Source organism: Podarcis bocagei (assembly GCF_964188305.1).
Source record: "Podarcis bocagei genome assembly, chromosome: 7".
Taxonomy (NCBI): Eukaryota; Metazoa; Chordata; class Lepidosauria; order Squamata; family Lacertidae; genus Podarcis; species Podarcis bocagei.
In genome coordinates, this window is record NC_138132.1 from 39,522,517 (window position 1) to 39,543,848 (window position 21,332).

The 21,332-nt window shown below is 43.8% G+C and overlaps 1 protein-coding gene across 4 annotated transcripts in view; it reads right to left on the reverse strand.

Annotated features, from left to right (window-relative positions):
• The window catches only part of KIFC3 (kinesin family member C3), a gene marked incomplete at its 5' end in the record, with an annotated part of 32,725 nt that extends 17,132 nt beyond the window's left edge, over positions 1 to 15,593 (reverse strand). For 2 of the 4 annotated variants that reach the window (XM_081203374.1, XM_081203375.1), the window contains one exon: positions 3,298 to 3,352. In XM_081203374.1, coding sequence (XP_081059500.1) covers positions 3,298 to 3,352 — 55 coding nt within the window. Of the gene's footprint in view, positions 1 to 3,297; positions 3,353 to 4,751; positions 4,909 to 14,228; positions 14,695 to 15,445 lie in introns of those variants that run through there. The other 2 variants (XM_081203377.1, XM_081203376.1) reach the window with 2 other exon arrangements.
• Between the last annotated feature and the right edge of the window lie 5,739 nt (positions 15,594 to 21,332).

The window sequence follows — 21,332 nt, forward strand, 5'->3', positions numbered from 1 at the left end:
AATCCCAAATGAATCATCATACTCTCAAAGAACAAACTTGGATGGTCAAGTGCTAATTGCTTTACAGGTAAAACTGGGCCACCAGAGAATAAAAAGTATGCAAGCACCCAACTTTAAAAGACTTTAAATAACAACAATCAGCCCTGGGAACTTCAGAATATTGATGGCATAAAGACAAGGAAAAAATAATAAAGCAACAAAAGTTAATGCCTGGAAGAGGAACTTCTGGCTTTGCACTGTACACCAGACAAACGCTAAGGGGACACTGCAACATTTTGGTACAGCTCATACTCGTATTTATTTCTGACATTCTGCCCTGACTTTCTATATAAAATAGGGCAGAAAGGGCAGAAAGTCTAGGTGGTTACATATATACATAGTACATATAAAAACATCCTGAAAGTGATCATGTTGTTGTTTGGTAAAAGAAACAGAAGTGGAACATTCAGGTGAATCAATATTGAACTGTTATGGAGGGTTGGAATTACAAAATTTTAATTATTTATTGACTGACTTAAGGTAATCACAGAACCATGGCTTGATAAGGCATTTAGTGTATGCCTTCTGTCGGTACAGATATATTTTTACATGCTTATAGAACAGAAAATAGATAGACAAGGGCAAGACCTTCATCTCTGCAATGCATGCACTACACTTGCAGGCGCTTCATTAACAGCCATCACATCCAGTCCGAAATAGCCAAGGAATATCCCTGTGTGAAACCATGGAGCATGACTACCAGTCAGTGCAGACAGTATGGAGTCAGGTGGATCCATGGGTCTGATTCAGTATATTGTAGGATTATATATCACCCTGAGAGATGTGAAAGGTGATTAAAAACAGCAACAATAACAACGCTGCAGTTTCTGACAGGTAGTCAAATAATATCAAGATAAAATCACACCAATTAAAAACCAGTCAAAATAGTAACAGCAGATTATAATTACCCTGTGCTGCTTTCCCTGCACATGTCTCAAGCAGGTGACATACCCACCCATCACTTCATGATTTCCCATAGGCTGTGCTGAGCCTAGAAGAGACACCTGAGAAAAACCTGGGAACTAATACCTGGGAGGAAACAGATGCATGTCTTACCAACCCTGACCTGGATCTAAAGTCCATTTCAGACCTCCAAGGATAAAAATGAAAGGGCTCTAACAAGGCCAACATTCAGAGCTGTCAACTGGTGTGCCAGCCTTTTTTAGAAGGGTCATCTCATAGTCATCATTCCACATCACCTAATTGTATGTCCTGCACCCAATATAGTTAATAACTCCTTGCAAATGTTACACTTGTGTGGTTCTATTAAAAGGAAAAGGATGAGTACTCCAGTCCCACTACAAACATCAAGCAGCAGGTGTAGCTGGCTTGTTAAAACATTCTTTTCTTTCCTACAATATTTTTAAGCCAATGTCTGCAGAAGGATAAACTATTTCAATATGTCCAGCTGCTCATCCAACACTCTTTCTGATGCTCATACACCATTTATTCTACCTTTTTATTTCTACGCTGCCTTTCCCCTGTCAACCACCCTACAGGCTACAGTAAGAGAGAAAGCTGCTAGCCCAAAGTCAAGAAGCAAGCTGCTTGCATAATAGGTGGAGACTTGAATGGAGGCTTCCCGTGTCCACACCTGGCATTCTAACTACTATCCTGTCTGATAAGGAAACAGACAAGCAACCCCCACCAATCTGGTCTCAGTCAAAGGATCTTCTGAAGATGCCACCCAGTTCCACTTTCTAAGCTTCTGTGCGGAACTCATTTTCTGCTTACTTATTCTTTCCCCCTCCACCCTGTGCCCCTCACTCACTCTTTTCTGTCTGCAGTGCTCTTCTCCCCTCCTGGTCATAGCCGTGTTGCCATCTTGCTTTAATGCTCTCTCTTCCGTGCAAACTCTCTCCTCACACTCCTTCACTGAAGCACTTTGTTGTGAGGCCTCACAAAGGGGAGAAATGGGACTCGCTGCAACTTCCAAATCAGCACAAAACAGGGAGCACCTCCTCACTCTGATATGTCTGGGCAAGCTCAGGCAATTAAGGCTCAGAAGACCAGAGAAAGGGAAGCCAGAAGAGCTGAACTGTAACTCTCTCCTGGCATCAATTCTTCCTTTTTGGAGGGAGGTCAATAACAAGGGGTACTTAGGGTGCAGTAAGGCACAACATGTGGGGGAAATGTGCCAATGGAAAACTGACAATGTGCATATGTGTTTATTAGGCACTTATATGATAAGTAATGTCAGGAGCAGCATGTATACAAATTATATAAGGATGCAATGCACTCTGTTTCTATACTTAAAATTAGCCACGCCATATTAAAACACCTTCTTTTTGGCCAGAACCTCCTATTCTTCTTCACCTTCATCTTTGGGCAAACAACACTACATTATATGCTTGTATCCTGGTTTTGCATCTGTTAGTTACTACACTAAGGCAAATTCATAAATGAATAATCAATAATGACTCCTGGGGAGAAACCGCTACTAACACAGCACATAGGAGAAAAGAATGCTTTGTGTTCATTTGGCTTTTCTTTTATGGTGTGGCATGTCTGACAGGGAATTTGTGCAGCTGGAAACTCTACTTTAAAAAAGTCCTTGGCCAGTAAACCACAAGTTCAGCATTGAAAGAAAACAGAGGAGCAAAAATAGGAGTGAAATAGGTGGAGGAAGCCCACACATCACAGTATCCCATAGTTAAGCCAGTGATCATGGTTTGTTTCCTCTCAGTGTATGCTGAGAGAAGGAGTGATTTGCTTACGCACAGCAAACCATGGCTTATGGCTTTACACGGTGTGTGAACAAGGTCAATGGCTCAACCTGAAAGAAGGGATTCAAAGTCTGCACACATACACCATCTTGAATCCCTCCAGCAAAGGGACACAGTTTCAGACTAGTTTTTGCTAGTGAACTGCTGACATAGTTTGGAGTTCAAGTTTCCACTGCAAACTTCACATGGAATGTCCTTTGCCTTTTGCACATGGGCTTTTCCGAAGAATAAGCAGCTGCATATCAAGTGCACGGCATGGAACTTTCAACAGAATTCATAGGGCAATGATGGACTTCCTTTCAGATGAGAGGGCATGGGGAGAGAAAGCCAGTTGCTCTGTTGACACCTCCTCCCCCCAAAAAAAAATACTGTGGAAAATGTGGAAATTTCGGGTTGTTAAAAAGGCTTTTTAAAAGCAACAACATCAACTCTCATTCAAATAGTCTCTTTGTTCATATGATAAACAGAGTACTTTTTAAGGTAACATCTTAAAATAATATTATGGCCAGTTACACTACTGCAAAATACTTACTTCCAGAATTCAAAGACAGCACTGTTAGGGGTTTTACCATTCCTACTGTCTTCATCTGGATTGTAACAACATTAGGACCAAACACATACCGTATTTTTCGCTCTATAACATGCACCAGACCATAACACGCACGTAGTTTTTAGAGGAGGAAAACAAGAAAAAAAAATTCTAAACGAAATAGTGGATATATGATTTTTGTGGTTCATGCTGTGGCCACAGACATGTGATCTGACAGTGAGTTTGGAGTAGCCCAATGCAAAAATCCTGAGAATCCATGTGGATCCATGCTTTGTAACCACGGAGGAGGGAAGGAAGGGGAACCATGGATCCTCTGCTCACGACTGCAGCAGATCCCCCCCGCCACCCGTAGGCATTCGCTCCATAACACGCACAGACATTTCCCCTTACTTTCTAGGAGGAAAAAAGTGAGTGTTATGGTGCAAAAAATAGGGTAGTTCCTGCAAAAGAGTAGCAGAACTAAACAGCCTCTAAGCACTCTCAGTTCTCACTTGCCTCCTAATCAACATACACCATCAAGGGACAATGAACATAAAACCAAAAGCTAAGGAGACAGGGAGGGAGGGGGATGATCACCACACCCTACGTGAGGATTCACAGCAAAAGGAGGAACAGATTTTGCCAACTCGACACTAAACCCTTATTATGACAAATCCTGCAATAAGTCACTGGCTCAGCATTAGTATCTACATGAAGACACCCCCTGCTTTTATCCTATCCTGTCAACCGGGATGTGTATGTTAATGATCAGAGAGAGGCAAGCAGACAAAGACATTGCTATACTGTACAACTAATCCTACTTCAGCTGAACTGTCCCTTTCCATACAGACCCCTGCCTCCAAATAAACCCCATAGCAAGCCTCACAAGATAGAACCAGGAGGAGGAGGAGGCAGACAGACACCATCACAGGTCTGCTCAGGTCCTGCCCCGCTCAAAACTCCACCCACTTTGTCCTCCCCACCCACGTTCCAAGCAACTAAACAGTCTCCAGTTTCCACATGTGGAAGGTGTGTTTGCCTCTCTTGGTTTCTGTGTTTTGCTTCCTCTTTGAATTATTTTAGCATTCTGTTTCCAATGTTTTTTAAAGTCATATTTTATTAATGTTGCTTTGGGGACTCCAATCAAAAAGTGATTACAAATTAAATACATTTACATTTTAAATACCTACTTAACTAACCCATTGGGTTCCAATCTGTCTCCCTCTTTGGGGTTTAGGATAGCACACATGGCAGCAATCCTGTTTTATTCTGCCAGGGAGCTTAAATGGAAAATTCCTGACTTGCCCCAAGGTGCCAAGTATGCTTCCTGGCCAAACAGATCTGCTCCCAGGCCTCCCCAGTCCAAATCCAACACTCCAGTCACTACACCTCATCGGCTCCCGGACTGTCTTTCCCAAATAACCAAGATGGGTGCAGATTTTGAGCATCTGCTGTACCTGAGTTATCCATGTTGACATCAGCTTCCTGCTCCAGGATGTCGCAGCAGCTGTCAACAGCTGCCAGCCTCTGTCTTGTGCCCAGCTTGGCGATGGAGCCAACGCTTCCCTCAGTCTTCACCTGGCAACTGGCCTTTCACACCTTGGCTTGTAGAGCCTGCTGGGAAGATAAAAACCCTTGTATGGGAGGCATGCTAATAATACCAACAGCACTAAGACACTCCCAACCCAATACGGAACTATTTGCAAATAATTCATGATTCAAGTGCCTGGGGAATTGTCATCAATTAAAGTTGTTGATGATACCTTACGTCTTCTCTGCCTGACAAATATGATAATGGTTGCTGGGGGTTTTCTATATTAGATCCACAGTAAAAAAAAATACTATGTTAGCATAGTTATTATGCTACTATAGTTGACAGCCCTTGCTTAGGTCCGGAGTAATATTTGTTTAATGGGGGGGGGGGATTAAGGCTTGCCCCAAGCTAAATTATTTCTATAGAAATTAATGGAAATCCATGTTGGTTATCAATTGTTTTTAATGGGTCTACTCAGAGTAGAACACTAGCTACAACGTCAATAAGTGTGAACTATTTTCTTAACTTGCCATTTGTCAGCACCGAAAGAAACACTTTGGCACATCCAATTCTGCCACATGCACATTGTGAAATGAACTCCCATCCCTTGAAGTCTAAAACTTTCCAGGGAGGTGCCTGCTTATTAACAAGAGCAACCCACATTTATCTGCATAGCTACAACTTCCTCTGCGAGGTTTTTTGTGCCAAGAAGAAGAGGAGTTTGGATTTGATATCCCACTTTATCACTACCCGAAGGAGTCTCAAAGCGGCTAACATTCTCCTTTCCCTTCCTCCCCCACAACAAACACTCTGTGAGGTGAGTGGGGCTGAGAGACTTCAAAGAAGTGTGACTAGCCCAAGGTCACCCAGCAGCTGCATGTGGAGGAGCAGAGACGCGAACCCGGTTCCCCAGATTGCAAGACTACTGCTCTTAACCACTACACCACACACACACAGGAGACACATGGGCAGCATTGCACTTTGAGATTGGCTGTCTTGGTTGATAGAAGCAGCCCCTGAAGCTGGGCAAAAGGACATGATGGGCACTGAGGAAAGCACTGCCAGGGCGAATTCTTTTACTTTGCCCTCTACAATCTGGAAACCCACCACACAAGCAGATCAGTTGCTGAACACTTTAAAGATGGTCTATAAAGATGGAAAAACTCACTCTGATAAAGTCATATTGAACTTCTCACCACTTTTAAAAACCACCACCACTATCCATTGGATTACGGGGAATCCAGATGTGTTCTTCCTATCACTCCCTTTGCTACCATAGCCCAGTGTAGGGGGTGTGCAGGATAATTTTCTATGCACTGCGTTAGAATAATTTGATGGATGGATGGAAAATCAGCTTAACACCCTTGCAAGAAACATGCCCAACTTCAGCTTCCACATTCTTCTTTTTATTCCCCCTCCCCCTGCACTTTTCCTACTGCAACTCCTGCTTCTTACAACCTCTTCCCACAAACCAAGGGCCAAACTGCATGCAGCAATCTAGAGACACAGGCCCAGTTACCCAAAACGTTGTTTCTCTTCACAAGCACATTCCCTTGCCTGCCAGCCCCCATGCCAATGAAGTGGGCAGCAGAACACTGATACCAGATTGTGCCATTTCACCTGTCTTTTTTGAAGTAGAATGATTATGACATTGACCATGAGGAGCAAATTCCTCCACCACATGAAGAGAAGTATGACTTCAGCCATTGTGTCCACTGCTGTCTGTTCACTCTGTCCTCCGCTGTCCCGGGCGATTTTAAAATGCCGCCCGCCAGCATTTTAAGATCGCCCCGGACAGCGGAGAAGTCCTCCGCTGTCCCGGGGTTTTTTAAAATGCTGGGGGTGGGAAGAAAAGCCCTTGTCCCCCCCCCCCCAGCCTTCAGAAGAGGTCGGGGGACAGACTGTCCCCGGACCTGGTCTGAAGGCGGTTTCCATAGGAACGCATTAATTGATTTTCAATGCATTCCTATGGGAAACCGTGCATCGCAAGACGAAAAACTCGCAAGAAGAAAAAACTTGCGGAACGAATTAATTTCGTCTTGCGAGGCACCACTGTACTTGCTGGAAGCTCCATTAAGAGCTGGTGTGTGCGATCCCGTAGAGGAAAAACAATACCCTGCTACATTTTTAAGAAAAGGTAGTTCCCTGACAGGTAGTCTTGTTCTTTCATCTCTGACTTTGAAATCCTTCAAGGTTATCCTCACTTGCATGGTCAGGTTTCCAAATATACCTGCTCCACACACAGAAGATGGGCATACAGTAGCAAAATAGCAACCTCAGAAGATTCTTTGCTCAGAAGACAGCAAGTCCTGCCTGTTGTTTCACAACAGATTTTTAAAAATACAGTAATATATATCTCAGAGGCACATCTGACTAAATCTCACCAAAGACAGTATAGTTAGTGTCAAAAAGCTACCTCCTCCCATGTTTTCTAGTATCTGAAGCTGGCATGCAAGCCCCTCCTCTTTCTGGCAATCTGCCAACATTTCTCTGAAGTTTGCAAATCCTGCGGCTCAAAATAGTCCAGGTCAGTGGAAGAATGGCAAGTTTCCCATTGAAACTCAAGACACAGGAATCTCTCATGAGCTGAAGAGAAGAAGAGATTCAACAAGTCTTTTGTCTCTCTACTGACCCAGCAAGGACACACCAGGCCCAGTTTCAAATGTAGGCACTAACTTTAGGAAACTCCACGGAATAAGTTCTCGGATTTCAAGACACAAGAGGATGCATGAATAATGCATGGAGAAGCACAATACAGATTTCTGTCACAGGAAAAAACAGTGTGTTGTAAATTTTCAGAAACCATTCTAAAGTTCACACGTATCCTTTCTATTATTTATACAACTTATATCTTGCTCTTTCTCCTCAACAAGCCCCAGGCAGCAAACCTAAGAAGAAACAGAGTAGTACAGGCTTCCTCAAACTCGGCCCTCCAGATGTTGAGACTACAATTCCCATCATCCCTGACCAATGGTCCTGCTAGGCAGGGATCATGGGAGCTGTAGGCCAAAAACATCTGGAGGGCAGAGTCTGAGGAAGCCTGGAGTAGTATAAAAGCATTTTAAAAACAGTTAAACATGTTTTTCTAAGAACATTTAGAAAACAGTTTTACCAGTAATTTCAGGGTTGTATGGGGAAACAAGAATTCATTTAACTTCTTCCTAAAAGTCAACAACACACCTCACCAGGGAGAGCATTCCACAAATGGGAAACCACCACTGAGAAGGCCCTGTCACAATATTTCACAATACTGTAAATTCGCAATATATGTGGATGATACCACATGCATATGAACTCAGCTGCAAGGCTCAAGTTTACAGAAAATTAAATGTTATGAAAAATGCCCTGGTTATAAGCTGAATGAAAAGAAATCTTCTGGGGCATAATATTAGGAGTCAGATGTGCAATATTATGTCAGACATGATACAAGCACCACAGAAAAAAGAAAATAAATATCTGGTGATAAAACTGGGAGATTTATACAGGTGAAAGTACTTGCTTGTGAATAAAAAATAGAAGCTAATAAAATATGAAAGAACATTTAAATGTCATGGAAAGCAAGAATAGCAGCTGTGAAGATACCGCTCATACTTAGCATTGGGTTGTATCCAATATAAGTTCCACTCGGAGTAGAGCAATTAAAATTAATGACTATCTTAGGTCAATTTCAATTGGACTCCTCTGAGTATTATTTTTGTTTGTTTGGTTTGTTATTGTTATTAATAATAATAATAATAATAATTGTATGCTGCCCTGCACCCAAAGATTTCATGGCAGTTCACAGATTAAATGTTTTAAGATGAGAAAAGGTGATTAAAAAAATCCACAGACAGCAGTAAGATAGCAAGAGTATTTTATAAGGCGGAAGAACAAATTCCAAGTCATTCATTCTATCATTTATCATCTCAACTGGTGTCATTGTAATAAGATGCACTGTAATAAAAGATTTCCAAGAACTTTCTAATTAACTTAATAGCTGCAAGAATCAAAGGGACTAGCATATGAAAGAACATACATTGCTGAATGGTTAAATGAAATATGGAAAGTGTTGCTTATTGTGAAATTGACATATCTGGTGAAATATAATGAAAGGGTAGAAGGAATATATAAAATAAGAAGTTATAAAATGAACTGGAACTTGCCTTTTCAAACACATATTTTAACCCAAATGTCCACCTCACTTTCTGAGTTTTATAGTAGGATTGAGGAACCTTTGGTTCACGCCCTATGTGAAATCATGTAGAAATGAAGCTGGATTGACTGCATGGGGAACTTGATCGTGCAGGTAATCCCTACAAAAAGAAGGGTTGAAATCACAACCTATGAGCTGATAGGTGGTGAGTTCAAGTCTACTGGATTGGCTGCACAACCTAGTTCCCTGTGAGAAATTTGGATCACGCAGCCAATCCCTGCAAAAAGCAGGACTGAATATTAAGCCTGCTGGATTGGCTGTGCAACCTAGTTTTCAAAGAGGAACTCAATCGCCCAGCAGATACCTGCAGAAAGGAGCTTTACTAACACTAGGCTTGGGGCTTGTAAACCAGAGAGCATAGGGCTCTGTAGTTTGCATTTGGACCACCTAACACCAGCTAATAAAGAAGAAGGTGCACTGCAGACCAAAGTCTATAGACTATCTGCAACACAGTCCCGCAGAAAATGCACCACAGAATCTAATCTGGAGGTCACTGAGGCATGCATGACAGCGAAGAGCGCTATGACCATAAACTATACACAGAGCCAGCCTGTGTCTTTGTCTCTCCTGATCCTCTACTTAATTCAGCACCTGGTTTGCCACACCCACCCAAGCTTCAACAGCTGTCCTGACTCCATGCCCCCACCTATCTATCTCAACTACTAAGGCTGTGAGAGTAGCTGCTTCTATGAGGCTCACTGAAAGCACAACCCAAAATAGCAGCAAATGAAGTGATCACTCTATAAAGATGTCGCATCAAGCACCTGGGGAAGACTGAAGAATTTCAGCATTAATTTACAGTAAACATTTTATGTGCATCAGGATGCATTTTAATTAGAAGCAAAGCAAGTTTACAGGGTTCTGAATAAATAAAGCAAAAGGCTGCAGCAAATCAGATGCGAAACTAGATACAGAAAAGAAAATCTCTTTGAAGAACTTTATTTTTTGTTGTGTCGGATCTCAATAATGCTGACAAGACAGGTTGCTGCAATCAGGAGTCATCCAACAGCAGACCGAAGAGTCAGAAGAAATACTGGCAAGGAAAGAAGCCCAACCAGTCCAAGATTGTGTAAGCCAGGCACCTGTGCCAGATCCCCAAAGAAAGCACAGCAGGCAGGAGAACGGAATGGTCCCAACACGTGAGAGGAAGGAAACTATCATTTGGAAGGCTCGTAAGACTCTGGCTGGCTGGCACCCAGAGACAGCAGAAATGGAAAGGCCTCACACCAGCCTCCTCACTTCCAGTGCTTGCTCATCTTGGCAGCCGTGTCCATTTTCACCAAGACATACGGCGTACTCTTAATCCCAGCAGCACCAGGGCCCAAGACAAGGGACTGTGTGTTTGCACTAATTTCCATAGGCTCAGGATGAGAACAACCACTGACCTTAGACAAGCAGTCTGAGTAGACACCACTACATCCAGAACAAGCCCGATTATTAGCAAAGCAGTTGGGCCAAGGGAAGTGGGGGGGGGGGGATTTTCAGCCAGGTTGAAATTTTGCTACCTTTAAAAATATTTTAGTTTTCTTACAGTCACTAACTGCCCGTGTAGTGTGCCCCTTACCTAGCCTGCCCCACCTCCCACATCATACCTCCCCCTACCCTTATTTTCATTATAAGGGTTGTATACTAAGTGTATATTGACCTCTAAAACCAAAGATGTTTCAGGTGAATTTGAACTTTTAGTCCCTGATTTATTATGTTGTGTATTTTAAGTGGAGGAATGCTATAAAATGCAGTTTTATTATAAATAATTTGCAAACCTGCCACTTTTTGATAATTTCCAAATAGTTGTTTTAAGTGGGGAGCTGCAGCTAATGGGTCAAACAGCATAATAACCATAATTTCCATAACTATAAATTAATTAGGTGTTCTTTCCCCTTTATTTTAAGACCTTTAATAATAGCATTAACTATTATCACTGCTGCCAAAGGTCCCAAAGTGAGGACAAATAATAATAGGGCAGTGGGGCATGCCTTCTTAGTACCTCTAGATTTTTTAAATGAATTTGAATTCATAGCCATTAATTCTAACCTTAGGGTTAATTAATTCTAACCTTAGAGGGTTGGTAAGAGGGTTTGATGGTATTATGTGTGGTGCTAGCTACAGGAGAAACCTATTTTATATATAATCAAAGGCTTTAAAGGTATCGATAGCTACCTTTTCCATTGTTGAGAGGAAAAAGCTGCTCATGCTTCTGAGGCACAAAAAACCTAAATTGGTTTAAGACTCATGCAAGGGAATGCGGCTAATAGGTAATTATCAGCGTTTTTTCCAAATGGCATTGCCCCACATTGCTTTAGAGAAGTCATTGAAGCTATAATTGTATAAAATAAATACATGTTTGCAGAATTGATAGGACTCAAATATTACTTCTATCCTTCTTGGGAGGAAAGAGAGAGAGAGAATTTCTGGGAGATCATAGAACTTTTACAAAATGTCTCTGTGTTAGGCACCCAGTGTGCATGCGCAAACACACACACACACACACACACACACACACACACACACACTGATATGGCTGTTGGGTGGGGCATGGAAAGTGAAGGAAGGGTCTCTGTATATCAGTCTTTAAGGAACAACAATGGGAGAGGGCTATCGTACGCATCTCCTGCTTGGCTTCTCTTAGAGTTCTGGTTGGCCACAATGGAAAATGAGGTGTAAATAATGTTTGGACTTGATTCAACAGTGCTCCTCTTTATGTTCTTATGAGAGGAGACAGAGAGGCACATCAGTCTCAGATATAATTCCTCCTTCCTCCTGGGAAGAGTGATATATTATACACAATGGACACTACTAGATCTGTAGGGCAAACTTAAAAGGGAAAAGCAATAGAAATAAATGGTCTGCTATTCTGTATTATGAAGGTTTGATATTCTGCATTTTTCCACAGAGAAATCCAGGAATTAGTGACCCCGCCCAGTAAGATTCCCCTTGTATGGGATAGGTGGGAAACCAAACTGGAAATCAAATTACTACTTTTACGATGGACAATGTGTGCATGTGCCACTGGAAGCTATAAGAGAAACACCCTGACAAACTATTTATTGAAGCACATGAATATGGCAGAAAGGCCATCCCGCCAAATAATCAGCACAGCTTTTTGCAACCATATATCAGCAGAGATGCCAGCATTAATCAATTAAATTAGTGCAGAGGCCAAGAATCACAATCAACAAACCAATCTGCAGCTTTCAAGGAACACTGAAAGGTATTGGGATAGGAGGCTGCAGCAAACTAGAGCAGACATCAGTGACTACCATCAATGCTCCATGTTATCAGGTAGAACTGCCAACTTATTAGCATTGTTAATCACCAGACCGTTTAACTGATTGAAAGTATATCTATATTAATAAAACCTCAATGAAACTGCCTTTGAGGGATCTTGACAGAAGCAAACTATTTATTTTCTTCAAACTCTGAGGGAAATGGGATACTCCCCACAACAGTTGCATACCAGAATCACAATGGTTTCGAGAACTAAACGAGGTCAAGAACTATCAGCATTATGAAATATTCAGGTTTAAAAGACACCTTGACATTTACAACAATCTTCAGTTGCCTTCAATGCTACCAAGAACATAAGCCTTTGTGATGCCACTCTAAAAGTGTCCCTCTTTGCTAGCTTTGGATACAAAGTGGAAGGAAAATCCATTAGATTACAAAGGGAGGGATGGGAGAGCAAGTTTGTGGGGCATCCATGGCTGAATGGCTTTTCACTGCTGTGAATTCAGTAATATTTGCTCATTGTTATTCCCAGTGATTAACAGGAAGTCAATTTTCAATCTGCAGTTAAAGTTTAGTCAATTAATTGTACTGATTAAATCAATTAAAGTAGGCAATCCTATTATATGGTGGCATCTAACATGCTATGTAGGGACATAACAAGGGGACAGACACTCGCTACCTATTAAACAATTCCCTTTCCCAGGGCTGTTGTGAGGATGAAAAACAGTTTGTGATGCAAGCTAGAAATACAGATAAAAACGATAGCATTACTATAAAGGTGTATGACCAAAAATTCTTGTTTCCAATGCCAGTAGGAATTGAATTAATGCTTTGCTATGTATTTTAGTTTAGTTGCTTGAAGCATGCTTTAATTGTTAAAAAGTAATTATTTTTTATATGCCATAAAGATACAGACAATCTTTGACCTTTCTGTTAGGAAAACACAGCCAACCCAATGTCAGATCACTCAACTATTTCCACACATACCAGTCAGACACATGTTGGTCCTATGCATCTTACTCAGTTTCCTCAAGGAGGGAAAAAAGAATGTGACTAGTTAAGAAAAAGTGAACACACTTGCAGTGCCTTCTGTTCCTCCCTGCTTTTCCATGAAAGACAGATAAGTGATCCCACAGATCTCTCCTGAGTCCGTAATGGGGGCAGTGAAGAAATGCACAACCATAGCGCGCCATCCCTAAACTTGCCTGAAAGGTACAGTCTCTGACCTTGAAGCCTTTTGCCCCAATCCCAAATGTCCACAGACAAAATGTGTTTACTCATTAGTGACCAAAGGCCCTCTGTGTATGCTCAGAGGCATTTTAACCTTTACAGCTTCACATGTTTCAGGACTGAGTTCTGGCATTGAAACTTGATTTTGGTGCTAAGCTCTGGAGAACTCTAGCCTAAGCCCCGCGCAGAACTAGGATGGGAAAAGATATAGGTAACTGCACAGTTCAAGAGTAATCCTATATTTTCTTCTGGTCCAATTGTACATTCCTCTTTGCCAGAATTTCAGACATACTGTGACATTAGCGGATTGTCATCCTTGCTGTATATAATACATTTTTAATACTTAAGAGAGGAAACAGGAGAGAATATGGAACATAAGAGTTAGAGGTTCAAATATACAAGTGAAAATTCTAGACACCCTATTTGTTTATTTCTCTCTCAATTGAGCTTCAGCATCTACCCCTAGAGCAGCCCTCCCAAACCCTGATACATGCCAGATATTTTGGGTCACAACTCTCACAGCACCAGCTCTGCTGGAGTAGACAATATAGGTGAGGCAGATGTAAGTAAGTCCAAAACCTCTGGAGCACATCAAGTTACAGAAGTCTGCCCTAGAGTAATCCCAAAGGTAGAGAGGAACCAGAAAAAGGATGCTGTTCTGACTTACCGTGTAGACAGCAAGCTAAACAGCCACCATCAGTTAAATAGGCATCAGTCCCTTTAAAAACGTATCAAATCAAATGCACTTACCCGGCTTTATCAGCTGCCAAAGATAACAAGACCACAAGGACAATGTGAGGCCACGTGCTTTTCTCCAATGTAAGCCAATGATTTGTTTTTCCAATGCTGTTAAAATGTAACTTTTCTCTGGAGGAAAGAGTAGGGACAAAAGTCTTCGTCCTCCAGCCTGGCAGTAGCACCTTTGTCTGCCAAGCCCTGGAGTTGCCTAATTGTTGGTGTCTGTTTTAGTCTCTCTTCCTCCGAAACCCTCCACTCATCTGTGGCATCTAGAATGGAATGCCAGAAATGCAGCAGTGCTGGTTACTGAGTCGCTCCTGGCAGCAGCAGCAGCAGTGAGAAAAAGGGTGGAGGAGGCATGTAGTATGATCCAAAAGGCAACACTCACATTGTGTTTGGTAGGAGGTGCCTTCCCCCGCAAGTTTCTCACTCAGGCAGGTCCCAGGTCATGACGTGGGATTCTAAGGCAGGCAGGCATCTGCAAGAAAACAGAACAGGTATTTCAACGGAGGCACAGTTCCAAAATCCCAGAAGTTAGTAAACAAAGACAAGATGCACAGATGTCTCGGCTGCTCCAGAATTAAGTGCTACTTTTTTTGTATATTGCAAAAGATGCATTTTTAGCACTCAATGCCTGCCACTAGACACTTTCGTACTTGCAAATGAGTAAGGCTGTTTCCCCACCTGAAATATGTAGCTAGCAACCTATGTTTCAGGGCGGGATGCTGGTTGCAGCCTTTGTTCACTCTGCGGTGTCTGACCACAAAGGTGCTTGAGATGTCACTCCGTGAGCAAAGTCAGTGGTTGAACAGGAGGCTTAAAAAACATTCATCAGAACGGTAGCTTGCTGTGCTCTGTGCCCATTCTGCCCACCTACTGGGACTGGTAGTAATAAGAAAGGGCAACTGAACAAGTTCAATTTAGAATACCAATCGTGCAGAGGCTTCCCTGGCGTTCTTTTCCATTTGCAATTCATTGGTGGCCCTAGGATTGCTGATTCTCCCCTCTGCAGAATTACTCCATTGACTGGCACATTCGGGATCAGAAACGCAAACCTGGGCTCTAGATGTGCCGATTCCCTGTGACAAGCACAAGAGGAGGATCAGCTCCTGCCAGAAGGCACAGGCAGCCCTCTGTCTCCTTAAGCAGGGCAATTTTCGGGCCCGCTCCTGGGAGTTTGACTAAGGAGGGAAAGGGCTGTCCTGCCAGCCTCCCAGCCTGACATTTACCGAGACAGACGGAGATGTCGATGGAGACTTCCGAAAACAGGAGCCTGCTTCGACTCGGAGACAGCTGAACCCCTCCTGGGTTTCGGGTCAAGCTCTCCCGCCGCCCTCCCTCTCACATTCCAACAGCAAGCCACGCCCCGAAATGGGCAACAAGGGTGCAGCTTATAAAGGTTTGCAGACAAGCTAATCGGGAGATGCCCGGTTCAGACGTGCCAAGAAGCCTGACCGACCGACCGCCGCGGTCACCAACGCCGGAGGAGAGCCAGCACTTCCCGAACGCGGGCGGCGCCCAGAGGCCCGGCGAGAAGCACCTCCCCAATTCCTTCGTTGTTGCTGCTGCTGCTGCGGCGAATGCGCGCGGAAACTCCGCCTCGGCGAGCCGCTTCAAACTGGCCACGGCGCTAGTCCCTGGCGTTGCGTCCGGCCGCTGACGAGTCAGGAGCTTCGCCCTCGCCGAGGAGGAAAAGCTAACGCTCTCTTGAGCCGCCGCCCGCCTCGCTCGGAGCTCCGAGGCAGGCGTGGCCGGGGCTGACTCGCGTCTCGTCAGGATCCTTCGCGCGCACGTGGCCGCCCCTCCCACCCCCTCAGAAGACGTTGTCGTCGTTGGCTAGCCGAGAAACAGCGTCCCCGAGCGACCTCCCTCCTAGGCCCACCTTCACCCTGTCAGTTAGAAAAAGGAGGAGAAAAAGGCCCGGCCCGGGACAGGCGCCTCAGGGAGAGATTCCGATGGCAGAGGCATTGCTGTCTAGGCAGCCCATGCTACCGCGCGCGCGCGCTCCCGACAGAGCCAGAGCGGGAGCCGCCGCCGCCCCCTTCGCAAGGAACGAGCGCCTACTTGCCGCTGGTTGCCATGGCAACCCCGCCTGCTCCGGCCTTTCTGAGGAAGCGCCGGGGACGAGCACACGGACATGGGGTGGGGTGGTTTTTTTTGGAAAAGAAACCTGCAATTTCCCCCTGTGAGTGGGTTGGGCGCGGCTAAAGCCAGCCAAGGCAAGGGTACTTTTGTTTCCCCCGCGCCACTAGTAAATACTGTAACGGTATTCATTTGCCTCAGTGGGAGTGAGGAGCTCCCGCTGTTCTTTCCCCCACCCCAGGAGCGGTGCTTTTACCTTCCTGGGCAAATCCTGGCCTCTATTAGCCACCTTGGGAGTGTGGTGGAATGTTCGGAGGGACATGTTTATTGTATGATTTTATTTGTTTCATAAAAATGTTAATTGTAAAAAATGCAAAGCAAAATACCCAAAAGGATTAGCAAAAAGAATAAAGCAGTAAAATTATCAGTTTAAAACTGCTGTTTTATTCAAAGCTATAGCATTCAAAAGATAATTAAAAACAATGATAAGCCTTTTCATCACCACCACCACCATTATTTTATTTCTTAAGCACTCCCTCCTCCTGAGAGCCTAGGGCAGCTGGCAAAAACACAGCATTAAAAACAAAAGTAGATCCAGGGTGCTACCAGTAAGAAGGCTTCGTCCCACAGCTCCCAGCCAGGTCTCCCACCCCTGCAGTTAGCAAAACTTGGGTTGGCTGGTTGTGGGGAAGGCAGTCCTTGAAGGAACGTGGCTTAGGACTTATTTAGGGCTTTGTACTGGCACCACCAGTCACTGGCAGCCAAAACAGTGCTTTCAGGATTACTATACAGTCAAGCCTCGGTTGTCAAACCATTCTGGAAGCCCGTTTGGCTTTCAAAAACCGGAACGCACACTTCCAGGTTTTTCACATTCAGGAGCCGAAAAGTACAGTAACAAAGGTGTTCGGGAGCCGAGGTTTAACTGTAACGTGATCCCAGTATTCTGCACTAGTTGCAACTTCTGAAGTGTTTTCTGGGGAAGTCCAATGTAGAGCACATGGCAGTAATTCAGGCAGGAGCTTATCAGAGCATAAACTCATACCCTCCAATATTTCTCCAATGAAAATAGGGACGTCCCATTCCATAATGATCATTTTACTGTTTATACCCTATACATCTTACTGGGTTGCCCCAGCCACTCTCAGCAGTTTTCAACATATATCAAAACATAATAAAACATTTTAAAAGTTTTAAAAACCTTCCCTATACAAGATTTTCTTCAGACGGCTCAGAGGTTGGATAACTCCATACCCTCCAGCATTTCTCAAATGAAAATAGGGACATCCTAAAAAAGTGGGACATTCCAGGATGAAATCAGAAACTGGGATGGCTTATCTAAATCAGAAACATCCCTGGAAAATAGGGGCACATGGAGGGTCTGTAAACTACTGTGGCCAAGTTATCACAGTACAAAAAGAGCTGTAGTCTTCCTCCCCAAGGAGAATGGTTTTCTTGAAGGTTAGGTACACCTTCAGAAAGTTAAGAGGTAGACCTTGGCAAACAGTGTGAGCACAACCTTCCTTATCATTAGCTCACCTGATCTGAAGCCAGAGCAAAACTTCTGCTTTAACCTGTCTCCTGCCTGCCTGTTTTTAGAAATAGACTATATGAAATAGACTATAGACATTGCATGTATTTAGTTAATAATATCCTGCCTTTCGTGTGAATCCCAGAGTTGGTAATAATAAAAGTTGTACCTTGGTTTTCAAACAGCTGAGTTCATGAACAACTTGGAACTCAAACATTGCAAACCCGGAAGTAGGTGTTCCAGTTTACGAACTTTGCCTTGGAAGCCAAACATCCAGCGCAACTTCTGCAGCTTCCGATTGGTTGCAGGACGCTCCTTGGTTTCTGAACATTTCAGAAGTCGAACAGACTTCTGGAATGCATTCTGTTCGAAAACCAAGGTACGACCGTTAAAAAACCCAACAGTGATAAACAATAAAAGAAAGCAACATCTAACAAACCCAATGAAACAATCAGTTGTAGGCTTCCGGTTCCGGTCGCGACCTGGGAGGGAGCGCAGAGAACCAGCTCCTGGTTTTCTGGGCGTTGCGGAGGTCTGGGGAGCCGCTAGGGCGCAGCGAACCCGAAAAATTCTAAGGGGGGAACCCTTGGGAGACTGGCCCCCTGCAGCGTGGAAGCGGTCAGGACACCTCTCTGCCCCGATAGGGCGTGAAGACGGAGACCGCTAGCGCAACTGGGGATAGTTCCGGCCCCGCAACGTGACGCCTCGAGCTCCAGCCAGGAGAGGCGACGGACCTCCAAAAGAGAAGGAAGGCAGACGCAGCGTGTGGCAGCGTTTACTTAGAACGCGTTCTTTTGCTTTTTTGCTTTTTTGGAAGCGCAAAGCTAATAGCGGAGCTGCGTGCTGCCTGGAACCTTTTTTCTTTTCTTTCAAGAAGTGTATAGGGGAGTTCACTTGGCGATGGGACTAAGATGGCGCAGGTGGAAGTCGGCGGTTTGAGGAGGCTTCGTGCAAAGACTGTCTGAGTGAGTGAACTTTAAGTTGTGGAACCAGAAGCGTGGTGTACCTGCTTAAAAGCCTTAATTGACTACTAAGATCGACTAAGGGGGGGGGCGGCAATAGCCAGCCCCTCTGTGTCGTTAGCGCTGTTTCTGGCCGCTGTACGTCTATTGGATTTTAAACTGCTTGAATTGTTTTCTACTTTTATATATTTTGTAATGGACACAAGGAAGTTTTGAGGTGCTTTTGGCCGCCCCTGAAGGGTATTTAGACCGGCCCTGAGAACTTAGAGGAACGGACGGATTATTTTAGGAGAGAGGTGGGGTGCCTCTGCTGCCTCTCCTTCTCCTTTTTTCTTTTCTTTTCTTTCTCCCACCCTCCGCCTCGCTGCTTGGAGACTACCTATTGGCAATTGGATTTGGATTGGAAAGGGGAGTATATACCTTTAAGGATTGATTGTGGACCTTTAAGGCCTGATTGTGGACAGAAAGCCCTGCCGATTTGTGACTCAGGACTAGTGGGGGAAAGTGGATTGGTGAGAAGAATTTGAAAGATAACGCCGGGACTTTAAAGTGGAACTACTCCTGCTCTATGCCGCCCGCGCCCCCTTCGGGCATTTCTCTTTAAATTTGGATTTTTGGCACAGACGCTGATATAGACCTCTGCCCTGGGGGTGCTTGGAGATTTATGTTTGGATTTAACCCCGAAGAGCCTGGACATTTTTAGATGGTGAAAATTGCCTCATCCTTGTTCTAATTTTCTGTTTTATTTCCTCTTTGTTTTCGCTTGTAATTGTTGATATCTGTTGAAATTTAAAGGAGGGACTCAAAGGGAGGGGAAAGTGGGAGAGGGGGGGTAAAGAAATTGGGTGGGGGAAATTTGGGAATGGCGGGGAAGGATGGAAAGGATGGGAAAAAGGGGGGTGGGACTCCGGGGGAGAGGAAATGCTCCCGCCAGGAAGAAATCAAGGATCTAGACAATTTGTGGGCAAGAATAAAGGAAGAATTTAAACAAAATACAATATGCATGGAATATAAGCTAGGAGAGGTACAAGAGAGAATTGATAAAAGGATAGAGGGGGCAGTTGGGGAACTCTCGGCCAAAATCCAGGACCTCTCTGTAAAGTCCAGTTTGATTGAAGAATCTAACAAGAAATTACAGAAAGAGATAAGGGAGCAGAAAAGGGAGACAATGAAGGTGAAAGAAGAGTTAAGAGAGCTAAGCAGCTCACAAGACAGGATATGGGACAATCTAGCCATGGCAGATATGCGACAAAAGCAGCTACACTTGAAATTCAGGGGAGTAGCTGAGGAAAGAAATGAAGATATAAGAGGAAAAATGATTAGAGAACTGTCTAAATGGCTAGACATAAGGGAGGAAGAGTTAGCTCTCTCTATAGAGAATGTTTTCAGGATGTCAAGACCTAAACATTTTAGAACTAACAAATTCTTGGGAGACTGTTTAGTGATCTTCAACTCAGTGGAAATGAAAAACCTAATCTTAAGGAAGAGCTACCACAATAGATTAAGAATCGATGGAAGACCCATTATTATATATAAAGAAATACCGGTCAGGTTATTACGTAAAAGAGAGGGATATAAACAGGTGGTAGCTGTTCTGAAGAGAAAGGGGATACAATTTAGATGGGAGTTCCCGGAAGGGATTACCTTTCACTATAAGGACAAGAAATTTAGATTGATGGACACGCAGGAGGCTGAGAAGTTTTTGAGAAGGTACGAGAAAGACCTGGGAAGGCCAGAGAATAGACCTGGGAGCAGGGAGAAGGTTGGGGAGGGGGCGGGAGAGGGAGGGGGGCGGGAGGAGGACGAGGGGATGGAAGGAACAGATGAGGAAGATGATGAAGCCGTGGTGGGAGCGGAGGCGGCAGAGGAGGGGGAGCTCTTAGGTAATAGAGGCAGTAGAGTCTAGTTCGAGACCTCGGCCAGAGAAACCGTAATAGATAAAGAGAAACAATAACACACACACTAAACTTCTTATCCTGGAATGTGAATGGGTTGAATGAGAAAGTTAAAAGGAATAAAATTGAGAGAGTGTTGAAAAACAAAAACTATGATGTAATTTGCTTCCAGGAAACCCATATTGCGAAGAAACATAAACATATTTTGATGAATAAAAAATTAGGAGTAGAGTTTATTAATTCAGAGGTAAATAAAAAAAAAGGGGTAGTGATATATGTAAAAGAGAAGTGGGACCCTGTACAAATTTGTAAGGACGAGGAAGGAAGAATTCTAGGGATCCAACTAAATTTTAGAGGGGAAAAAATTAATGTAGTGACGGTCTACGCCCCGAATAAAAACAGAGCAGAATTTTTCGAGAAACTTGAAGGAATCCTATCAGAATTAGAAACGCATAGATTGATCCTGCTCGGGGATATGAATGGTGTGCCAGTACCGGAGCTGGACAGGAGCGTAAAGAGAGGGAATCCTAATAGAGGGAAACTGCCGAAATCTTTTAAGGACTTAGTGGATAATTTTGATTTAGTTGATGTCTGGAGACACAAAAACCCTACTTCTAAACAATTCACTCATTACTCAGAACCACATCAA